Source organism: Cryptomeria japonica, chromosome 5, assembly GCF_030272615.1.
Source record: "Cryptomeria japonica chromosome 5, Sugi_1.0, whole genome shotgun sequence".
NCBI classification, from domain to species: domain Eukaryota; kingdom Viridiplantae; phylum Streptophyta; class Pinopsida; order Cupressales; family Cupressaceae; genus Cryptomeria; species Cryptomeria japonica.
The window spans coordinates 70,204,498-70,224,824 of NC_081409.1; the positions used below are offsets into that span (position 1 = coordinate 70,204,498).

At 38.0% G+C, this 20,327-nt stretch overlaps 1 protein-coding gene across 1 annotated transcript in view; it reads right to left on the reverse strand.

Annotated features, from left to right (window-relative positions):
• Positions 1 to 8,253: 8,253 nt before the first annotated feature.
• LOC131032697 (transcription factor bHLH121) overlaps positions 8,254 to 20,327 on the reverse strand; it is an 82,892-nt gene continuing 70,818 nt past the window's right edge. The window contains exons 4-6 of the mRNA XM_059221246.1: positions 10,117 to 10,244; positions 9,175 to 9,969; positions 8,254 to 9,074 (exon numbers count right to left, since the gene is read on the reverse strand). Coding sequence (XP_059077229.1) covers positions 8,874 to 9,074; positions 9,175 to 9,969; positions 10,117 to 10,244 — 1,124 coding nt within the window. The 3' untranslated portion in view covers positions 8,254 to 8,873. The remainder of the gene's footprint in view (positions 9,075 to 9,174; positions 9,970 to 10,116; positions 10,245 to 20,327) is intronic.

Below are 20,327 nucleotides of genomic sequence, written 5' to 3' on the forward strand. Positions count from 1 at the left end.
TATTTATATTCATTAGGAGTATAAACCGAGCACACCCCAAATTCCATATCCTTGAGTTTCAGGATGACCAAGACCAGTCTATTACAAGGCAAACAACCCCATCTAGATACCAGCCTAGCTCATTTAGCATTGAGAAGGATGGTTGGACCACCTTTGCCTCTAGTGTGATTAGTGGTGAAATATTTGGCATCCCTCTAAATACAATTTAGATTAATATCTAACTAGAAGTTCATTGCCTTGAGTTCCTATAATAACAAGGTGTCCATGTTTTTATACAACCTCAAAAATCTCTTAACAGCGTATTTCCTGTCAGGGTTTCCAAGACCCTTACATTCCAATATGTGATGTTTAAATTCATCGTAAAGCTTACGAAGAGGTCTCCATTGGAGCCCGAAAGCTACTATAACTGTTGGTGTAAATAATTATTCATGTTAGATATTATTACACCTTACTCAAGTTTACTTAGGAAATGCATTTCATAGTAGTTTGGGTATGAGACACTTGGGTGTTTGTGCTACATTGGTATAGTGTGTGTAGGAGAATTTCCACCTTTTACAGTGTTGATCTTGTTACTACTTTATCATATCCACTTATTGTGGAGTGATAATTCCACCTTCGGTAGGTGATCCACCTCATGTGGACTATTTTATTGTTTCTCCTACCTACCCACACCTATTTCCTACCTATCCTTGTTTCTTATTGAGCCACATGTCATGTTTGTGTGCTCACGTATCCATATAGCCTTGCCTATATAAGCAGGCTCATCTACATTGTTTGTACTGGCATTCATTGAACATTTTGTAATGATCCAGTTGATCATATTTTGCATCTTGATAGAATACAATTTATTCCTATCATATATTTTGTTCTCTCTTATTTGTGTTTTCCATTGCCTCTAGATCTTGGCAAAATCTCACATGGAATCAGAGCCATTAGAATGCCATTGGTTTGTCAATTGAGAGTAATTTGGGGTTTGCATTTTGGATCTTTCTATTGTAGGTTTTTATTGGAGCTTGTTGGGTCAGATCTGAGATCACCATTGGATTGAGGAGATTCGAGCAATTAAGAATCGCCTTTTATTTCGTCCAAATCTGACATCCGAGGCCAAATCTAGAGCCATCTGAAGGTGGAGGGTGGTGACTTGTCCCGGCAGCGATCTGCAATTTTGGAATATTTTTTGCCAAATCTGTCATTGCCATTGCGCTTAGAAGGCCCAAAAACCACAAAATTGGCTATCAATTTATCGAAATCAGCCTCTGTTACCCCGAGTTGAAAAAACCTCCCCTCCTGGCCCGTCGTACGGACTTGCAGGTACAAGTCTGAAATATTTTATTTTATTTTTTTCCATTTTTTATTTTTCAGAAATTTCAAAAAAAAAATTAATTTTTATTAGGGGGTGCTTTATTTGTTGTTTTCGGTTTTTATTAAAAAAATTTTAAAAAGCAAATTTTTTGTAACATGGGGGGGTCTGTATTGGCCCGCGGGTGTACATGTGGTGACCGCAGGCCACCTGCGGACCCTGCAGGGGGTTTTTTTTTGGTTTTTTTTAATTTTGATTTTTTTTAACGTTTTTTAATAATTTTAAAAAAAAATCAATTTGTTTTTTTAAATTAAAAAATAAACTTTTTAAGAGTTTTTTTTGTCTTTAATAATTTTATTAAAGTTTTCTTTTCATTTTTCAAAAACAATTGCCTTTTTAATTTTTTTTTCTTTATTTTTTAATAAAGTTTTTTTTGGGGCACATGCATAATAAATATTGTTTTTTCTAGATTTTTCAAATCTTTTAAAAACACAAATATTATGGAATAAGTCAAATTGGGAACATAATTTTTTCTTGTCACTTCATACCTGTCTTGCAGTGCTTCCAATCGGTAGTCAAGGGGGGGTGGGGGTTGATTTGCTCATTTATATCTCTTGGCCACATCCCAATCGGAGGCGTATTTTTCTGCAGTATTCTATAGGGCTTCTTGGTGGCATCATTTTCATATTTCCAGATTTGCACTTTCATGTTGTATGCTCTTGCATAAGCAATGTTGTACTCGCACTATCATAAAGTGTCACACCTCTTTGTATCTTGTCATTGTTGACATATTTGATGTAATCCTCTTGTACACGCAGATTAGGAATATCTTGTGAGACTTGGTGCATGGCTCCAGTAAAGACTTAGATTGTACACATTTGTGCATGGCTCCCGTGAGCCTTAGATTGTACCAATATTTCTGTTATTTGCGAGTATCCAAATGATGCTCAAAGCAGGTTGTCTCCATGCCTGATCTTTATCATGTTGCAGCGAGTGATTCATCGTCATCGACTTGGTACCTGGTTTTGTCACACTTTGACATTATTGGTGTAGCATTGGCTCTATTTCTTCCTAATGGGAAGGTATTTTGGTCAACATCATTGGACCATCTTTGCAGGAGATTCGACATTGAGGGGGGGCTTCATAGTCTCTTCTTCTCTCTTATGTGGGGGACATATTTTGTTTTTCTCATTCATCATTGAGAGCATTGTGTTCTTTCATCATCTCTCTTTTGGGGGGAGAGTTTTTTCCCATTGGGTGTTTCTCCCTTTCTCCGTTTATGGGAGATTGCATTTGCATTTGTACATGGGTACCTAACATGGCCTCATAGCCGGGACCCATCTTGCATTGCTTAGTTGCATTGTAGACTTAAGTGCATTCCCCTAAGTTGCACTTAAGGGGGGGTGTTGGTGTTAATAATTATTCATGCTAGATATTATTACACCTTACTTAAGTTTACTTAGGAAATGCATTTCATAGTAGTTTGGGTATGAGACACTTGGATGTTTGTGCCACATTGGTATAGTGTGTGCAGGAGAATTTTCACCTTTTATGGTGTTGATCTTGTTACTACTTTATCATATCCACTTATTGTGGAGTGATAATTCCACCTTCGGTGGGTGATCCACCTCATGTGGACTATTTTATTGTTTCTCCTACCTACCCACACCTATTTCCTACCTACCCTTGTTTCTTATTGAGCCACATGTCATGTTTGTGTGCTCAAATATCCATATGGCGATGCCTATATAAGCAGACTCATCTACATTGTTTGTATGGGCATTCATTGAACATCTTGTAATGATCCAATTGATCATATTTTGCATCTTGATAGAATACAGTTTATTCCTATCATATATTTTGTTCTCTCTTATTTGTGCTTTCCATTGCCTCTAGATCTTGACAAAATCTCACAATAACATTTGGGTAATTTGTCTTTGGGAGCCCCCTTCCCTTTGAGACTATTGGAGGAGCCACTAGGCCTCCCTCTTTTTCTCTTAACAACAATTTTTTTCTCAATTCCTAGGGGAGGGCCATTGGCTTTCTTTTTAATTTTCTTGTTTTTCATATAGCCCCTCTTACTTTCAGTCACCTTATCTCCATACTCCTTCATAGCATCCTCCATTAGACCATCTTTGGATTGACCCTCAAATGGAACAACAACCCAAGTCACCTCCTTATTATCACTATTTACTTTCTCACCTGACTCCTCAACCTCCATATGACCCAATGAGTGAGAGATACCATCCTTATGACTCTTATCCGCATCACTATTGAGCTTAATGCCAAAATTGAATGGGGGGCTACGAGGAGATCCAAGAAGCAAACTCCTCACCATAAGGCTCTCAAAAAAATTTGCATCTTTATTATCAACAACAAGGTCATTATTCTTTGAAAGTGGTCTCATGGAGCTCTTCTTATGCCCCTCCACACCAATATTAGAATTATTCTCCTTAGTACTTAGGGTAGGATTCTCAAGGGAGCCACGCCTATCATTGATAGTAGAATCCACAGGAGGCGGGTCTAGTTCCACAATTCTATTATGTCAATCCATAGTTTCCAATCTAGAATCCATAATTGCTTGAACTCTGTGTCTAGTTTCATTCAACTTTTTAAGTTTTCCAAGGATAATTTGTTGGGCATTGAGCTTCCTGAAATTGGGGAGAGAATTTTTAGAAGGCTCAGGCACAACACTAGGTTTGTCCAAGGAAGTTGAGGGTTTAGCAACTATCGAGGAGCGGCTAACTCTCCAAATTTCAGCACAAAGAGCATCCATTTTGTCCAACATAGGGTGAGAGTCATGGGATTCAACGACATCAGCAGGGGGGTCTAAAAGGGTAACCAACACGAGAGAGGAAGGTTGAGGAGTTGGTTTAACATTAGGGACTTCAACATTGTTGGTATCAAAATTGTCATTAGGGTTAATCTTTTTATTGGATTTCTTGACAAGAGGGCAAATTGTCCTGATGTGTCCCTCTCATCTATAGAGAAAACAAGCATTTAATCCCCCTAAATATTGAATAGGGCAAGTAATAGTATCACTTATGAGTTCAATCTTGATATCATCGAGAAAATCCTTACCCGAATTTAGGGCCACAAGCAATCTAGCATTCATATGCGGTAAAAGAGAGGTTGTATCATCAATTCTTAGTACCTTCCCCAAAGGTTCCACCAAATTAGGCACAACAGCCCATAAATATGGGGGAATGTTTTTAACTAATCCATCTAGGGCTCGATAGAGCTAGAATCTCATCAACATTGGCTTCAGGGTTCCAAGAGATAGCCCTAAAACTCGCTGACCCAATAATCTAGAACTGTCATTTAACAACCTCCCTTTGACTATTAGGGTTATTGAAGAAAATAAGAAAAAGCCCTTTTTGCACCATCCTACAAAAGGAAAAAGAGAATCCTAGTTTATTGCCCCAAATATTATGCAACCAGGAGTTCAAATATTTTCTAGAAGGAAGCCTATTCACATCCAAAGCCGCAAGGAAAATGGTGATATTTCTAAGTTTGTTTTTCTCTGCTAAAATAGTATTATCCATATGAAGATTAGGAAAGACAACCAAAGAAGAGGCAGGGGGGGCCTTACCTCCTCCTCCAATTTCGTCCGGTTGCTCATCCTTTGCAAGAAACTTCGCTCCTTCTGGTAGGGAACTCGCTTCTATCACAACTTGCTTGAAGGTCTTCACGTTGCTTTCCACCAAGATCCCAGAGGCAATATGTCCATCTCTGGGCGATTTAGAACCCATAAAACTGACTGAAATGAAAGGGGCATTAACTATCCATGGCAACAAGGTCGGTCGTCTCTCAGCCTGCACAAGGCTAGCCCTCACACAAGCGGTCGGCCAAAGGAATTGAAAACCCTTGTGCTGTAATCAACTCAGTCTCCCCTTACATTGCCAGCTGTATTTTTTTTAACATGTGCACTACTATACATATACATATACATCAATTAAACATCAAAACATTTACATGAAAAATACAACAATCTATCATATTTAAATATATACAATGATTGATATATACAAATGTCATCAACACTATAGCATAATATGGTGTCTCTACATTAAAATAATATAATAATATAAAAGTCGACATCATGGAACATGTGTCCTATACCCCTCAAATGTGGCTCATCTAGCTAAGGTGGTCACACTCTTCTCGAATTGACTATTTCCTCTCTAAGATTGCTCTCTCTCAACATTGTCACCTAATCTATTAGCTCTCATACTTAAGGATTATTGACATCTGGTGTGGACAACCACCTATTGAGAACAAGGTGAAACTAAGCTATGCTTTTAACTTAAGAATGTGTTTTTAAATCTAAAAATAAGATTGACAAATAATATAATGTGGTACTGAACATTCAACAAAAGAATAAAATAAACAATACCATATGTGATAGTTGATTTACAAGGAGAAATCTTTTCAAAAAAACTCCACACCAAAATGTCTAAGATTTCTCTCTCTCAACATTGTCACCTAATCTATTAGCTCTCATACTTTAGGATTATTAACATTTGGTGTGGACAACCACCTATTGAGAACAAGGTGAAACTAAGCCATGATTTTAACTTAAGAATGTGTTTTTAAATCTAAAAATAAGATTGACAAATAATATAATGTGGTACTGAACATTCAACAAAAGAATAAAATCAACAGTACCATATGTGATAGTTGATTTACAAGGAGAAATCTTTTCGAAAAAACTCCACACCAAAATGATGATATATATATATATATATATTCGAAAGGATATATACAACTATAGTATCGTAAATTGTATCCTCATACAGTTTCATACACTTAGGCCTCACTTAAAGACAACCCCATGAGAATGACATGTAAATAAAAGAGGAATAAACCAAATGCCTTGAAAATAAAATAGGATTTAATAGGGGTGGAACCGGCTCAACACATGAATTTAGAGGAAACAATTTCCAAATCCTTGACCACTTAACAATATTCAAAATATGATATTATCGTGGGGCATTAAGGTTTTAGGCATTTCCTGTAATTATGGATTGCTTGCTTACTATTAAAATTCCTAAGTATAATGGTTAAAATTGCATATCAATTAAGGGTTGATTTTGATTTTAGAGTGTTCTAATGCAATACCAACTATATAGGTGATATTCTTATGTGAATTAAACTAATAGTATTCCCATATTTTGATCTTGTTATCGCTTATCCTTAGAGAATTAGTCATAATCGTTATATCCCCAATTCACTTCCCTAGGTCAAATATGTCAATAGGGTCAAATTTGTTAGTGGACTTGACCCAAATCAACTCCATAATCATAAGTCTAAACCTTAAAAAAATTAAATTCAAATTTACATTTAATCCCACTAATTTCTTCCTACCAACCATTATGAGCTAACGTAGAACACATTTATGTTGATTTGTGTGTTCACTTTATATTTAATGACACTTGTTCAATCATTTGAAAATCATCTAGAATGTTATTTAAGTGAGCAAAGAAAAGTTATTAACAAACATTTATCAAAGAACTTCATCGACAAACCATCCTAAGTCCCTTGCACACTTTCTTATTATCTTTAATCTTTCTAGTTGTAAAGTTGGTTCTTTAAAGCTATTATTGAGAAGTGACCCTCAAAATCAATAGATTCCTTATGGTGTTGCTACATAACATCCATCCTTAAACAAATTCAAGTATTAGAAGATCAAGGCAAGGAAATTCCAACAATCAACTTTTTGGTAGATCAATTTCACAAGTTTAAGTCACATGCTAATTCAATTTTGAGACAATTATCTAAGTGAGCCCTTAAATTCAATATGGTGGTAAATTAATTCCTTGGTGTTTTTAGCATTACTTTTTCATCCCCAAGTAGTTTTAAATTATTTAAAATTCCACATTTAATAAAACTCTTATTTCAATCATCTAATATCAACCCCAACTCATTACACTCAATTATATTTGTTTATTGTTGTGATTATGTCGAGAGGCATCTACAATGACATACAAATATCCATAAACTAAAAATTGATTTTGAATAAATTTGACATGTAGATGACAGGTATATTATTTTATTACTTTGAATAAAATAGAATCATTCCACTTGTCTCTAAGCATATGAAACTGTTACATCTTTAATGAGAGTGAAAGAGTGCACTATTATTCAATCCATGTCCTTGACAACTAATAAACATGGAAGACAATTATGTGATATTTCTTGACATTATTTTAAATAAATTCTTTTTAAAATATAGGTATACTAGTTGAGTTAATTTACTTGGATAATTTAGAAAGGTAGTGTTTCCCCCTGAAAGGAAGACGTGGATTTGGGTTTACTCCAAAGGTAATGAGAAATATTTATGTTAGTAACGAGAAAGTAATTTGTTTTCGCATTCATTAACCATGGTGTTTGTTTAACTGTGTTTGCACTTAGCTTTATCAAATTTTTAAAAAAAAACGTACGAGTATGGACTATGACTCGAAGGCAAAGCGCAATTTATTCACTATGTTAAAAGAGACCCACGTTCTTATGAGGGTTCTCATTTGATACCAAGGTGTATTCATACTATTTGAGGCCAAAAGAGGCTTGGGAAGAGAGAGTTTGCACTTTTTGCAATTCTGCAAACATGGAAACTGAACAACATTTCATTTTAGAATGTGATGCTTACAAGGACAGCAGGAACAAATTTGTTAATATTTTATCTGATTGCTCTTGGCATAGCCTATTCAGCAAGGAGTACATTGAGAAGTTGGGAGTGCTCATCGAGTTACTGAAGTTGGTTTAATTTGGCAGGCTGTCCCATAGGCTATATTTAGCCTCGTGGACGTTAAAAATTATCTATCTATCTATCTACTAAGATTGAAAATGAAGAATAATCAATAAACTCAACTCTAGAAAAAATGACATGCAGTCTTAATTCAAATCTAAATAAGCTGAAGCCCTCCATCAATGCAATTATTTTCTCGCTGGTATAAGCGAAATGAATCAGCCAACGCAACTTAATTTCCTGCTCTGCTCTGCCTAAACACATTGACAATCTGACAGTGCTTCAGAGTTGTATGTAAAACCCACACGGTTGAACACATTAATTACCTTCGGACCAAAAGTCAAATTGACATTTGTGTATATCATTGGTGCAAACTTTTGATACGGAATAAGCGCATTCCATTTGCTATGTGGAAAAAGCTCACCAGCAATGGTTAGTTCCTGGCAAAATTAGAACTTGTGCCAATTATATGAACAAATTTACTGTCTGCACTACCATATTTTGTGGGAAATGCAGAGTGTCTGCTTGCATTTCACCATAATTTTCTTTACAAGATAATCGGCCTGCTACATCACCTGTTCCGTTATATACAAAACCACCTTCTCTGATAATTTCAAATTTGATGTTACACAGGCACGTATGCTGTTTGACAATCGTGAACTGTCAGAATTCGACAGACAATGAAGAAGCTATTTGAATATAAGGTCAAGAATGATACTCAATTAAATAGAGTATGGTTCTTCGAGGTGCAAAACTAGAAGGAAATCTGGTATATCATACATCATGCACCTTATCTGCATGCATAATCAAATGGTGTGTAGCATGCTACATTTCCCTTGTTGGTGACTGGCTGCTATTACTTTTAATTGAATGTTCACTTCCATAGCTGCTAGAAGAGGCATCACCAAGACACTTACAGGGAGATGAACGCCCCGAACAAGACTTTTCTACAAGTTGAAGACCTAGGAGAACGGGCCTTCTATCACGTGAGGAATTCCTGACTTTCTTGACTTCAGATGATGCCTCCTGCAGATTGCATATAATTAAACTACAATCAGTTTCAAAATCAAATCTTTACTTAATTGAAATTCAATCAGTAATGATCAATCTAGTCAAATTATCTCACCTCTATGTGCTCATGTTCCAATGAGCCATGACTTGAGTGATTAGATTCAGGATGAGAATCACTTGGAACAGAACCTTGAATTTTTAGTTGTAAATCTAAATGCCTAGAATCCATGTGATCACTTCTGCTACCAGAGTGACTTGGAGATGGCTTTTGTCCATTTTTGCTCACATGATTAATGGGCTTATTGCTTGCAGCTGACTTTTCTCCTTGACTATATTCTGAAGTTCCATCTGAAGCTTGAGCAGATATTGGTGCATCAATAGATTGAGATACGCCACTTGTACTCTGAGGTTGAGCAAAACCAGGTCGATTCCCCTGAGAGAGTTGTAGTTGTACAAGATAGCCTGGTAGAGGTTGAATAGGTGAAGGATACTGTGCTGAAGGCCTTTCCACATGAGTGTGTGTACTCATTGGGGAAGAGTATGGCGGAAATGCTATATATGGATTGCTTCCTTCACTGTTTCTGGGTCCGAAGAAGGGATATGCTTGAAAAGGTGGGTGCATAGGAATGGTTCCTGGAGGAATGGGTACAGGAACAAAAGGAGCAGGCATGAGAGGAGCTTGTGCATGACCTTGCAGTGGCGCAGAGCGTGAATCATTGACTGTAGTTGATCCTGGATGTGGGATTGGCATAGGAAATGGAAAAGGGGGTGCACCTACCATCAATGTTGGATCCATAGCTGGCCATGAGAACATTGTTTGTGCACGTTGTTCAAACTGACTCCGCAGCTGATCAATTTCTGCCTTTAATACTGTTTTTTCATCTCTAAGTTCATTCTTCTCCTGTGTAAGCTGCTCATAAGAACAAACAAATAATTGTCAAAGATATTAACATCACACAAATGAAAAAAGCTATTCTTGCATAATATACTCGACAATTTAAAAATTATAATCCATGGGATCAGATAAGCTATGTAGCACATAAAAGGTGATGATTACATCACGAGATTCTTCAAGCAGGGATTTTTCTTCACATTTCAGGCGTTTTACTTCAGCAGTCAAATCCTTTAATATCTGTATGGTATCTCCCAGTACAGTTGCTTTATCATTCTTAGGTCGATCAGGATCTGCACATTGAGTACATTCAGAATAAAGACCAAATAGGATTCAATGAATCATTTGAACAAAGGCACTTATTTCTTTTCCAAAAATCTTCGAAAGTTCATACATAAAAGCAAATTCAAATATATTTTCTACAAGAGTACGGTGGGAGATTTATGATGAGATAAGACTACTAAAGGAAAATTCATGTACATTTCTTAAAGAGAAGGATGGGTGATTTATGTTGAGAGAACTTGACATCTTGTTGGCAATTAGCCGAACATTTATGAGCTCTCACTTAATAGAAACCTCAACGTGCAATTTTACTATTTCTATTAAAGAGTCTTAACAGATATCTTCTAGAAAACTAAATTGCCCTTGGGAAAGCACAAGTATTCTATGATCAATTCTGTATACAACTAACAAAAACCAATTTTGTCTTATGTAACGATTTGGTTAAATACATTAATGGCTATAAAAAATCAGCTTTAATTAATACACATGAGGCATTACAAGAAAGGTAACTCCATGCGCACTTAATGGGTACATTGATGATAAATGGTTGTTGAGATCAAAATTTAGATGTTTGTGCAAAAATCTGGAATCTAAAAGTACAAACTAAAATGAAGTGTAGTTGAAAACCAACATTGATAAATGTATTAGAAGTATACTTCCAGAGGTCTAATTTCTGATTAAGATCAGCTTTATTTTTCTCACTGCTATTAAATCAGTTACAACATACACTTCTAGTTCAATTTATATATTTGCGTATATTGCTTAGCCTTTTCAGATGTGTTGGTCCTCCTGTATAATTTCTACAGAAGTTTTGTTAACCTTAGTTCAATGTATTTGCTTGGATTTTTATCTTAGTTTATTATCTTTAATGATGGCCTATTTCTGGCTTTACTCAGTTTAATGGTCAAAGACTTTGGCTTTGCTATGCAGTTTTCTTATTTGGATTGATAACTTCATTGATCCAGATCCCAGGTGATATGTGGGGCAAACCAATCTTAGTGAAAGACAGGTTTATAGATTATGCACCAAGACTCAATTAACACAAGTAATTCAGCACAATTGAAAAGAGAACGGAAGACCTTAGCAAATAGGTGCTACTCCTATTTGGACTAAAACAAATAGAAGTAGAATTGGAATTTAGGAATAGAAAAGCTCAGAATGAGAATTTCTATGACCAGAAAGGGGTGAACACATCAAACTGTTTTGCCTAGATCGTTCAGTTATCCTACCTCTTCATAGAGGATCAAATGTTGATATGTACAATATGCTGCAAAAACATGCTGAGATGATAAAATGGTTCATGTCCCAAATAACTTGACCTTCCAACTGCTTAGCAGTGATGTTCCTAACAACTGGCCTCCCAATCCCATGTCTTAAAGAGAAACCTTAGCAAAGATGCCACATGTAAAGGAACATTGATGATGCAAGATATGCGTGGTGATGCACGAATGTGCAACAAAGTTCCGCACAATGGTACATGATGACATGGTAACTTGTGTGCAGGGTGTATATGATGGCATTGTCAAAGCTTGCATGCTGGTGCAGAGTGCTACGAAGTCGAGTGCATTGATGCCAAATATTGCCAAGGCGAACACATGGTTCCCTGAGGCTTGCACACTGATCATTCATCCTTTTGTGGGAAGCAATGGCCCCCATCACATTTTTGGCAGAAACTAAACCTGGAACTAGCAATGATTGTACCACCTTGCTTGATCTCGTCCTACCTTAGGTACTCTAAACAGATGATGTGAACCTTGGCAGGTGTGTTTGGTAGTTGTTTGTATGGTCTCATCTTGAGCAATTATGTACAAAGTGCTCAACCTTAGGTACTCTAAACAGATGATGTGAACCTTGGCAGGTGTGTTTGGTAGTTGTTTGTATGGTCTCATCTTGAGCAATTATGTACAAAGTGCTCAAGATCCAAATCTAAAGGATGTTGAGTTGATGCTAACTCAAGAATTTAAGTGTAGCTTGAGAATTTTCACACTAAATAAGAGATAAAAACCCATCTATTGAAGAGATTGAGAATAGAGGCATTCTCATCAACTATGAGCACAATGGTGTATGGACCAAAGGGCATCTCCTATTTGGACTGCATCTTCTTGTGTAGACCGAAGAAATCGTGTTGAAGATGCCACCAGACTTTGTCATCAACTTTGAATGAGGTGTAATGAATATCATGGTGTTCTTTTTACTTTTGTTGCTGGCACAAGAGAAACTATGGTACCTATTGGTGAACACTCTAAATGTACATAGAAAGTTCAACGCTTTATTCGCTGTCCACTTTTTGTGTGCTAGACTCCACATGAGGTGGTGCATAATAGGAAGATGTCCAAGAGTGTTGCAGGCTAGAACCAAAGACATGTTTGGAAAGAACTATGCCCCATAGAACTATGCAAAGCTTTGTTGTAGACATATTGGATGTAGAGCAAGTTATCATCCCAACTGCATGGATGCATACATTTGTAGATAAAACAATGTGCAATTGGCCACTTCTGTTTGGTTGTCTGTCTACAGACGAAAATTTTTGGGCGTATCCAATTGTGTATCCAGTCACTCTCACAAGGATTGACAACATGCCCTAAATAGCCCAAAATGTACCAAAACATGAATAAAAAGGAAGTACTTTCTTGCAAGAAATCATGGTGACCATTTTTTAAATCTATCTTCAACAAAAAAAACATTCATTCTAATACTTTGTTGCAAGTACTCTACTCATTAAATCCATTCAAATAGAATCCTATTCATGGGCATGGAGATTCAACAAGGAATGAAGGACTTTATATGACACTCAATGTCTGCATGCATGTGAGGCCAATTGAAATGTTGCAGTGCAGCCAATGTCTTGGTCACACCAAAGTGTCCAGTTGTTTTGGCATTGTGTGCCTCATAAATGAGTCTTTGACAAGGTGCACCTCCTGGAACATAGATATGTCTGAAATGGAAATTGCCAACTTATTTACCTAGCTCAAGAGCAATGTAGGTCATTGCACCAAAAACAAAAAGGAGCATTGTAAGTCTACGCAAAGTCCAAGTCTGTTGCATATAAGTTCAATCAAAGAAGTTGGCGTAGCATGAGCCCAACACTATGATAAGCACACGAATTGACGGGCAACTAAAGCAATCTATTGCCTTATTGTCTTTCCCCTTCTTTTTCTTAATGGAACTATTGCAGGAATGTCATCCACTTCATGTGTCACGCATTCTCCAGCTCACTCTATGTATGCAAAAACTAAGGTGGATTATGTTTAGAATGAATGACTATCTCCTTACCCAGAATGTAGTGAAGCCACTACTAGACAACTTACACAATGGCATACAATTCTTTATCATAGATGGAGTAGCCTTGACCCATTTTTTCTGAATTTATCTGAATGATGAGCAATCAAATGCTCATGCTATGTGAGTACCATGCCGAGTGCATAGTCAAATGCATTAGTCTACATCTCAAGAAGGTGTGCAATGTTAGGCATTGACAAAACGAATATTAAGTAGAGGCATATTGTTTGACTTCCTCAAAGGCACCTTGTCATGCAAGTGTTCACACAAATACATACATTGGCATGCATGATTTGGTTGAGCAGCCAAGAGATGTGCAAGAATCTGATAACAAACCTAGGGCAAAAGTTCGTGAATCCAACAAAGCTACACAATTCAATGATGTTCTGCAAAGCTGGTGATCACAAATCACCTTGATTTTCTCCAGATCTACTTGGATGTCTACATTATAAATTATGTAGCCCAAATACTGGATTTGAGTTTTGCCCACGGTACGCTTGCCAAAGTTGGCCTGCAACTTGCATTCGCATAGAGTGTCCCAAAGGCACAAATTTTGCTACTCATGTTCCTCCCATGTCTTACTAGAGATGAGAATGTCATCCAAGAAGACAGGCAAAAAGAAACCAATGACAGGGCACACAATGGCGTTCATCAAGTGCATGAATGTCGTTGGTGCATTAGTTAGGCCTAGCAACGTGTTGTGACCATTTCACACATCGCCCCATTTGAAATGGGGACCCCCTCTTTTTTTTGCTCATTTCTCGCTCGCTTTTCGTTTTGCTTTTAGGGTTTTGTTAGTCAGTCGATTGTCTGGATTTAGGGTCAAGCCTTAGGGTTTTAATTGCCGTCTTTTCAGGCCAGAATCCAGTCAGTTTTGAGAGCTTTTGAGCCTCCTTTCGTAAGATGCAAATTTTGAATGAAATGAATTCGCCAAAATGGTCTATTTTCAATTGGAAATTTTGAGTGCAGAGCTTAAATTTGTCTAAGTGTTGATGATGAAATGTAAATTTTGCCCAATTGAGTAATTTTGACCAAATTTTGACTTTTTTTATTTTTGATCCTGGGCATTGGAAATGATTTGTTTTTGCCTTGTGAAGTGATTAAATGTGTAAAATCTTAACATTTTGGCCTGTAGGAGCAAAATCGCTCCTGTCCCTCAATGGAGGACCGGAGCATAAAATCAAATGTTGCTTTGTCCTTGCAGGATTTTTACGACTTGATGATTTGAAGAGGTCCAAGAGGAGATGTTTTATCAAATGAATATAACTTGAAGTGCCGTCGTGAAGAAGAATGACCCAAAATGCAAAAATCGCTCCTGTCCCTCAGTCAGGGACCAGGGCGAAATTCTTTGTAGCTCCTGTCCCTCTCCCAGGGACCAGAGCGAAATTCTTCATAAGGTACGTTCTGGGCAAAGATCAAGTCAGTTTTATGTTTGAAGGCAAGAAAGGAGGTGAGTTGAACCCATTGAAGACAAATTGAATATTATGAAACGTCAACAAGGGACCCAAATGTTGAAGTTCGCTCCTGTCCCTCAGTCAGGGACCAGAGCGATTTTTGTTTTAGACAAATTTCTTGCTAAGTTACAATTAATCCCAAGGCATGGATGAATGAAAGGAGGAACAACGGATCCGTTGAAGACAATTTTCGAAGGTGGTAATGTAAGATGAAGCCCCCAAGACCAGGATCGCTCTTGTCCCTCTCCAAGGGACCAGGGCGATATGATGGTTATATTGCCTTTTATCCAAGTTTAGACCACTCCAAGACGAAGTACATGGTGGTGAAGACATTTTAAGGCGTCTTAATCAAGCACAAAGTTACAAAGGTCGCCTATGTTGAACGAATTTACATCAAGACACCAAGTTCGCTCCTGTCCCTCAGGAAGGGACCAGAGCGAAATTTGCATAAAGGCTCTAAATTTTGAAAATTGATCACGTTCCAAATGTCCAAGGGAATCAAAAGGACTTTATTTTATGCGATGAAGGCGATGGCAAGTTGAACAAAGTAAACACGAGCTCAAAATACCTAAGTTCGCTCCTGTCCCTCAGGAAGGGACCAGAGCGATATTAATCATATTGGCTAAATCTCTCAAAAATCACGTGAGGTCAAGGTTTTTGCGGATCACACAAGGTCTAAGGCATCATAACAAGGTGATATGCAAAAGGGTTAAACGTTAAATGATCATCGAATTGAACAAAGAGGCTATATCACTCCTGTCCCTCAGGAAGGGACCAGAGCGATTTGCATAGGAACCTTCATTTTTCTTCAAATGCATGACAAGGCAAGGATAGGCAAGGTCAAGGACGCTATTTGGAAAGCAATGAACAAAGAACAAAGATCAAAAGTTTGCAAATTTGAGCCAAGACACAAGGATCGCTCCTGTCCCTCAGGAAGGGACTAGAGCGATATTGGTTAGAACACTCGTTATCCTTTGAAGACCACGTCAAGGCAAAGTTGCACAAGGTTTTAAACATCATTTGGAAGGCGATACAAAGGAGATGGACGTTAAGATGTTACCAATTTAAGCTTGAAATGGAGAAAACACATGGATCGCTCCTGTCCCTCTCCAAGGGACAAGGGCGATGATCCTCTAAACATCAAAAACGCCTTATAGAATTCAAGTGAAACGAGAAAGGAATGAAGAAATAATATTGCTTGTCTCTCACAATGAAGATTTAAGATCGAAGATGCAAGATCTAGGAGAAAGCATGAGGATCGCTCCTGTCCCTCTCCAAGGGACCAGGGCGATATCACATTTAAAGACATTCAATCGCAAGGATAAGTTAATCAAGCTCGAAGGACCCAACGTAAATGGCAAATTCAACGTGGAGATAAAGACTTTGAACGTCTAAAATGCAAGGATCATAGACAAAGTGATGGATCGCTCCTGTCCCTCTGTCAGGGACCAGGGCGATGAGGTACGTATTATTTCATTTTCAAATTTTGGCGCTCAAACAATCATTTTTTGAATTTATTTAAATGCTAAAATTCGATAAGTTTGAAAATCTAATCAAAATGGCATTTAATATTTGCGCTTGGTATTAATTAATTATTTTGCCTTGTAAAAAAAAATCGAAATTTATTAATTTAAATAATAAAGGCATTTAATAATTAATTATTAATTAATAAAAAATCAAAGGGAGCACTTGGTTTATGAGAGTCGGCCTTGTTATTTATTAAAAATCATTTAAATTGCCTTATTTTTACACAAGTCGGCCTTAAGGTAATTATGGTATGAGCGCTATAAAGGGAGGTGATGATTTTCATTTTTTTTTACATTATCATTTTATCATCTTCATTCAAGTGCAATTTGGAAGACAAAGGGAGAAGTACGAAATTGTGTTCAAGTGCGAATTGTATTCAAGGTGGTGCGAAGTATTAACCAAGGCATTAACATCAATCCAAGGCGCTACGAACTTGAAGTTTACATTTGAGCGAACTTGGAGATCACGTCAAAGATTTGAAGGGTGGCGAAGTTGATAAGAAGGACATTTATTTGAAGATCACGTTGAAATATCAATTTTGCCTAGGCGATTTTGTTCATTTTGCATTCTAGAGTTAGGTCTCTATTGAGGTATGGCGATATTGCTTTATTGTTTTAATTTTGAACGTTGATCGTCGTAGCCTAAATTTTGAAATTTTGAATTTTGAATTCCTAGCTCAATTATTTTTAGGAAATGATAACTCTAAGACTTATCATGAGGTTTCCTAAAAATAATCTCTAATCCATGTTATTCATTGCAAAATCTAGTTTCTCATTATGAAATGTTGTGTAGGTATGGCAACCCCGAAGGTGGGAGCATCCACCAGTCGTTCAGCCCTTATGAAAGAAGATTAGAAGATCGAAGAAGTGGAGACCAAGATCGTGTCGAAGTGGAGCAACATTGGAGATACAAACTTAGGCAACTTCAGCACGAAGAAGTTTCAAGAGGTCCCTTATATTGGCAAGCCATCACCTGTCGCCCGGAGAATAATCGAGAGTGGCATCATTAAGGCGGTCGGCTTTCCTCCAGCTGTTCAGTGCCATGAGTTGATGATCGAGTGTGCTCGTCACTATGATCCACAGTCCAGAACGATCGTGTCCAATGAGGGAAACACTTTGGCGTACCTTTCAAAGGAAGCTATAAGTGAAGCTTTCCATCTTCCAGAGCACAGGGACATGATATACAAGAGCATAGAAGGAGCCAGGTCAATGTACGAAGATGATCCAGATGCTTGTCTAAGCATAATTAACAAGAACTGGCTACTCAAGAGCCGTCCCCGTCTAAGCAAGATCCCGAACACACCGCATAGGATTGATTTCCAAGAGGAGTACAGAGATTTGATTACCATGCTCAACCGAGTTACAGGAGCCCCTCACGCCTTCTATTTTGAGAAGTGGATGTTTTACTTCATCCAGGTGATCTTTCAAGGGAAAGGTACGATACATTGGGCTAGAATGATTAGCCATTGCTTAGACGTACAGTTGAGGAGACTCAAGGCTACTAAGTCCTTCCACATGAGTTCATACGTTATCTATGCCTTGATCAAGAGTGTTGAGTACGCAGGACTACCTCACGGAGGAGTGATTGGAAGAGGACCCGGCGAGGTCAGAGCTTGTGATTCCTATGCCTACTTGCATCATCCGCCAGGGAGCAACTATAAGTTGGTTAATGATACTTTCACGATGAACATCACAAGGACGTTGCAAGGTGGAATTCACAACAGGTTATCTCAAGATGCACAAGAATTCATAAAGAGGTACGGTGCTTGGTTCATTCAGTTTCCCAAGTTCACTTATATTAGAGTGCATGGATGTCCTTTACCTCCATACATGTTGCCGAGATATCCGACAAACAGAATTGTGTTACTTGAAGTAACAAGACAGTTGGCAGCATATGCGAGGGCATTCAGACACAGACATCAGAATGGAGTTCCAGTACCTATCATTTTGGGCAATTCAGTTGAGGTATGTCCTAATGCCTTAGCTATGGATGACGCAGAGAAGGAGTTAGCCTTGTATTCTTTTTCATCTTTTGCTTTGAGAGAAAGCTTTGATCCACATGGACATTTAGAGGAGACAGTCGGCAGAAAGTTTAAGCATGAGTACCAAATTGAAGATTTTATGATGAATCTCTTAGATGATCTTGAAGTGAAACGAAAAATGCATTCTAGATTGCCTTTGGATTTCATCAGGAAATGCAGGATTTACAGAGTGGCCGACCAAGCTCAGGACAGTGGCAGACATATCCAGTCATCCTATGATCGAGAAAGCAAATCAATAAGGTTGGATTGGAATGAGCCCGAGGTCGTGGATCTAGATACTTTGATGGCACCAGTCTTGTCTTGTACTCGCAGATGGGTTGACGTACAGCATCAGAAGTTGAGAGAACAAGGCATAGCTATGACTTTCACTTTGGAAGAGAAACCAGCCGAAGGTGGAGCTAGTGTGAGTGAAGGCAATCCTAATCCTAGAAATTCAGGTGAAGGTAACCTTCGATGTGCCAGTGAGGGCAATCTCCATCCAAGAGGTTCGAAGAGGAAAGAGAGACCTGGAAAGAAAGAATCTTCCAAGAAGAAACAAGAGGCCAACAGAGATCGATCATCCGATACTTCTTCTAGACCTGAGAAGAGGACACTTCAAGTGGAAGAATCCATGGAGTCGATGGTACAGAACGATAGGCAGGAAGAAGAACAGGCACAACAAGGGTCACCAGATGGATCTCTCCAAGACTATGAGTTAGATGAAGATAAAGAGGACAATGCGATGACATCTCCTCCCAGACAAGAAGAAATAGTGCATAAAGAAATTCAAGTTCAAGAGACAAGATCGATTATCCCAGATTGGTTGAAGGAAAGATTAACCAAGGTGATCGTAGTAGAGGACGAGGACAATGCAATTGATTTAGAGAGCCTTGTTGGACGCTCACATGAAGTAACAGAAAAGAGGAAGGCTACCAAGATGTCCAAGATGATTCGAGATGAGACTGGATCCAGAAAACTGCAGATAGCTACACCGGCAGTAGACAAATATGAAGGTGAGATCCTAGCAGAGGAATATGATATACAGACATTTGAGCTAGGACCATCCACAGCAGAGCAGACATTCGACGATGCTACCGACTCATTTGAGGCATTGAAAGACAAGCTTAGAGAAGAAATGGAGAAGAACAGAAAGCTTGAGAGAGAGGTCGATGCATGGAGGACTTATTTCAGTCACATCAATGAACCTTTGGGACGTCAGGATCCAGCTAGATCACCAGTGCAAGCACTTCCACTTCAATCAATCAATGAGGCAGAAAGATTCAGGAACATGGTCCAACGTACAAGTAATTGGATGGATAGATCTCATACAGTGGCCATAGAATTTGTAACAAGGATGATGAAGATTATTCATCAAGCTATCCAGGTTCTTGAGATAATCCACAATTTGATGATAACAGTAGCCGCATTTGCTCATACCAAAGATGTTATCATTCCTGTCTTGAAAGTAATTAGACATACATCAAGGAAGGTCTTAGCGCAAGAGAAGATCATGGATGGAGGACCTCACAGTTTGCTTCAGTGGTCAACCTTACTCCATATGAAAAGTGTTCTCTTCAAGGACATCAGTACTAGATGTAGCCAAGTTGAGGAGGTGATCAATCCGATCCAGGACAGAGTATTTGAGGTACTTCGTACCATTCTTGGCAAAAGGATCGAGGTCGAGACAGATGTAGATATGCAGGAATTAGAGGATAGAATCAAGGTCATCTTTTGCAAGGACGCAAATGTTACAGACGAGCAATATGATCAAATGTTTGCCACCATGCTCCTGATTGAAAGAACAAAGGAACTTG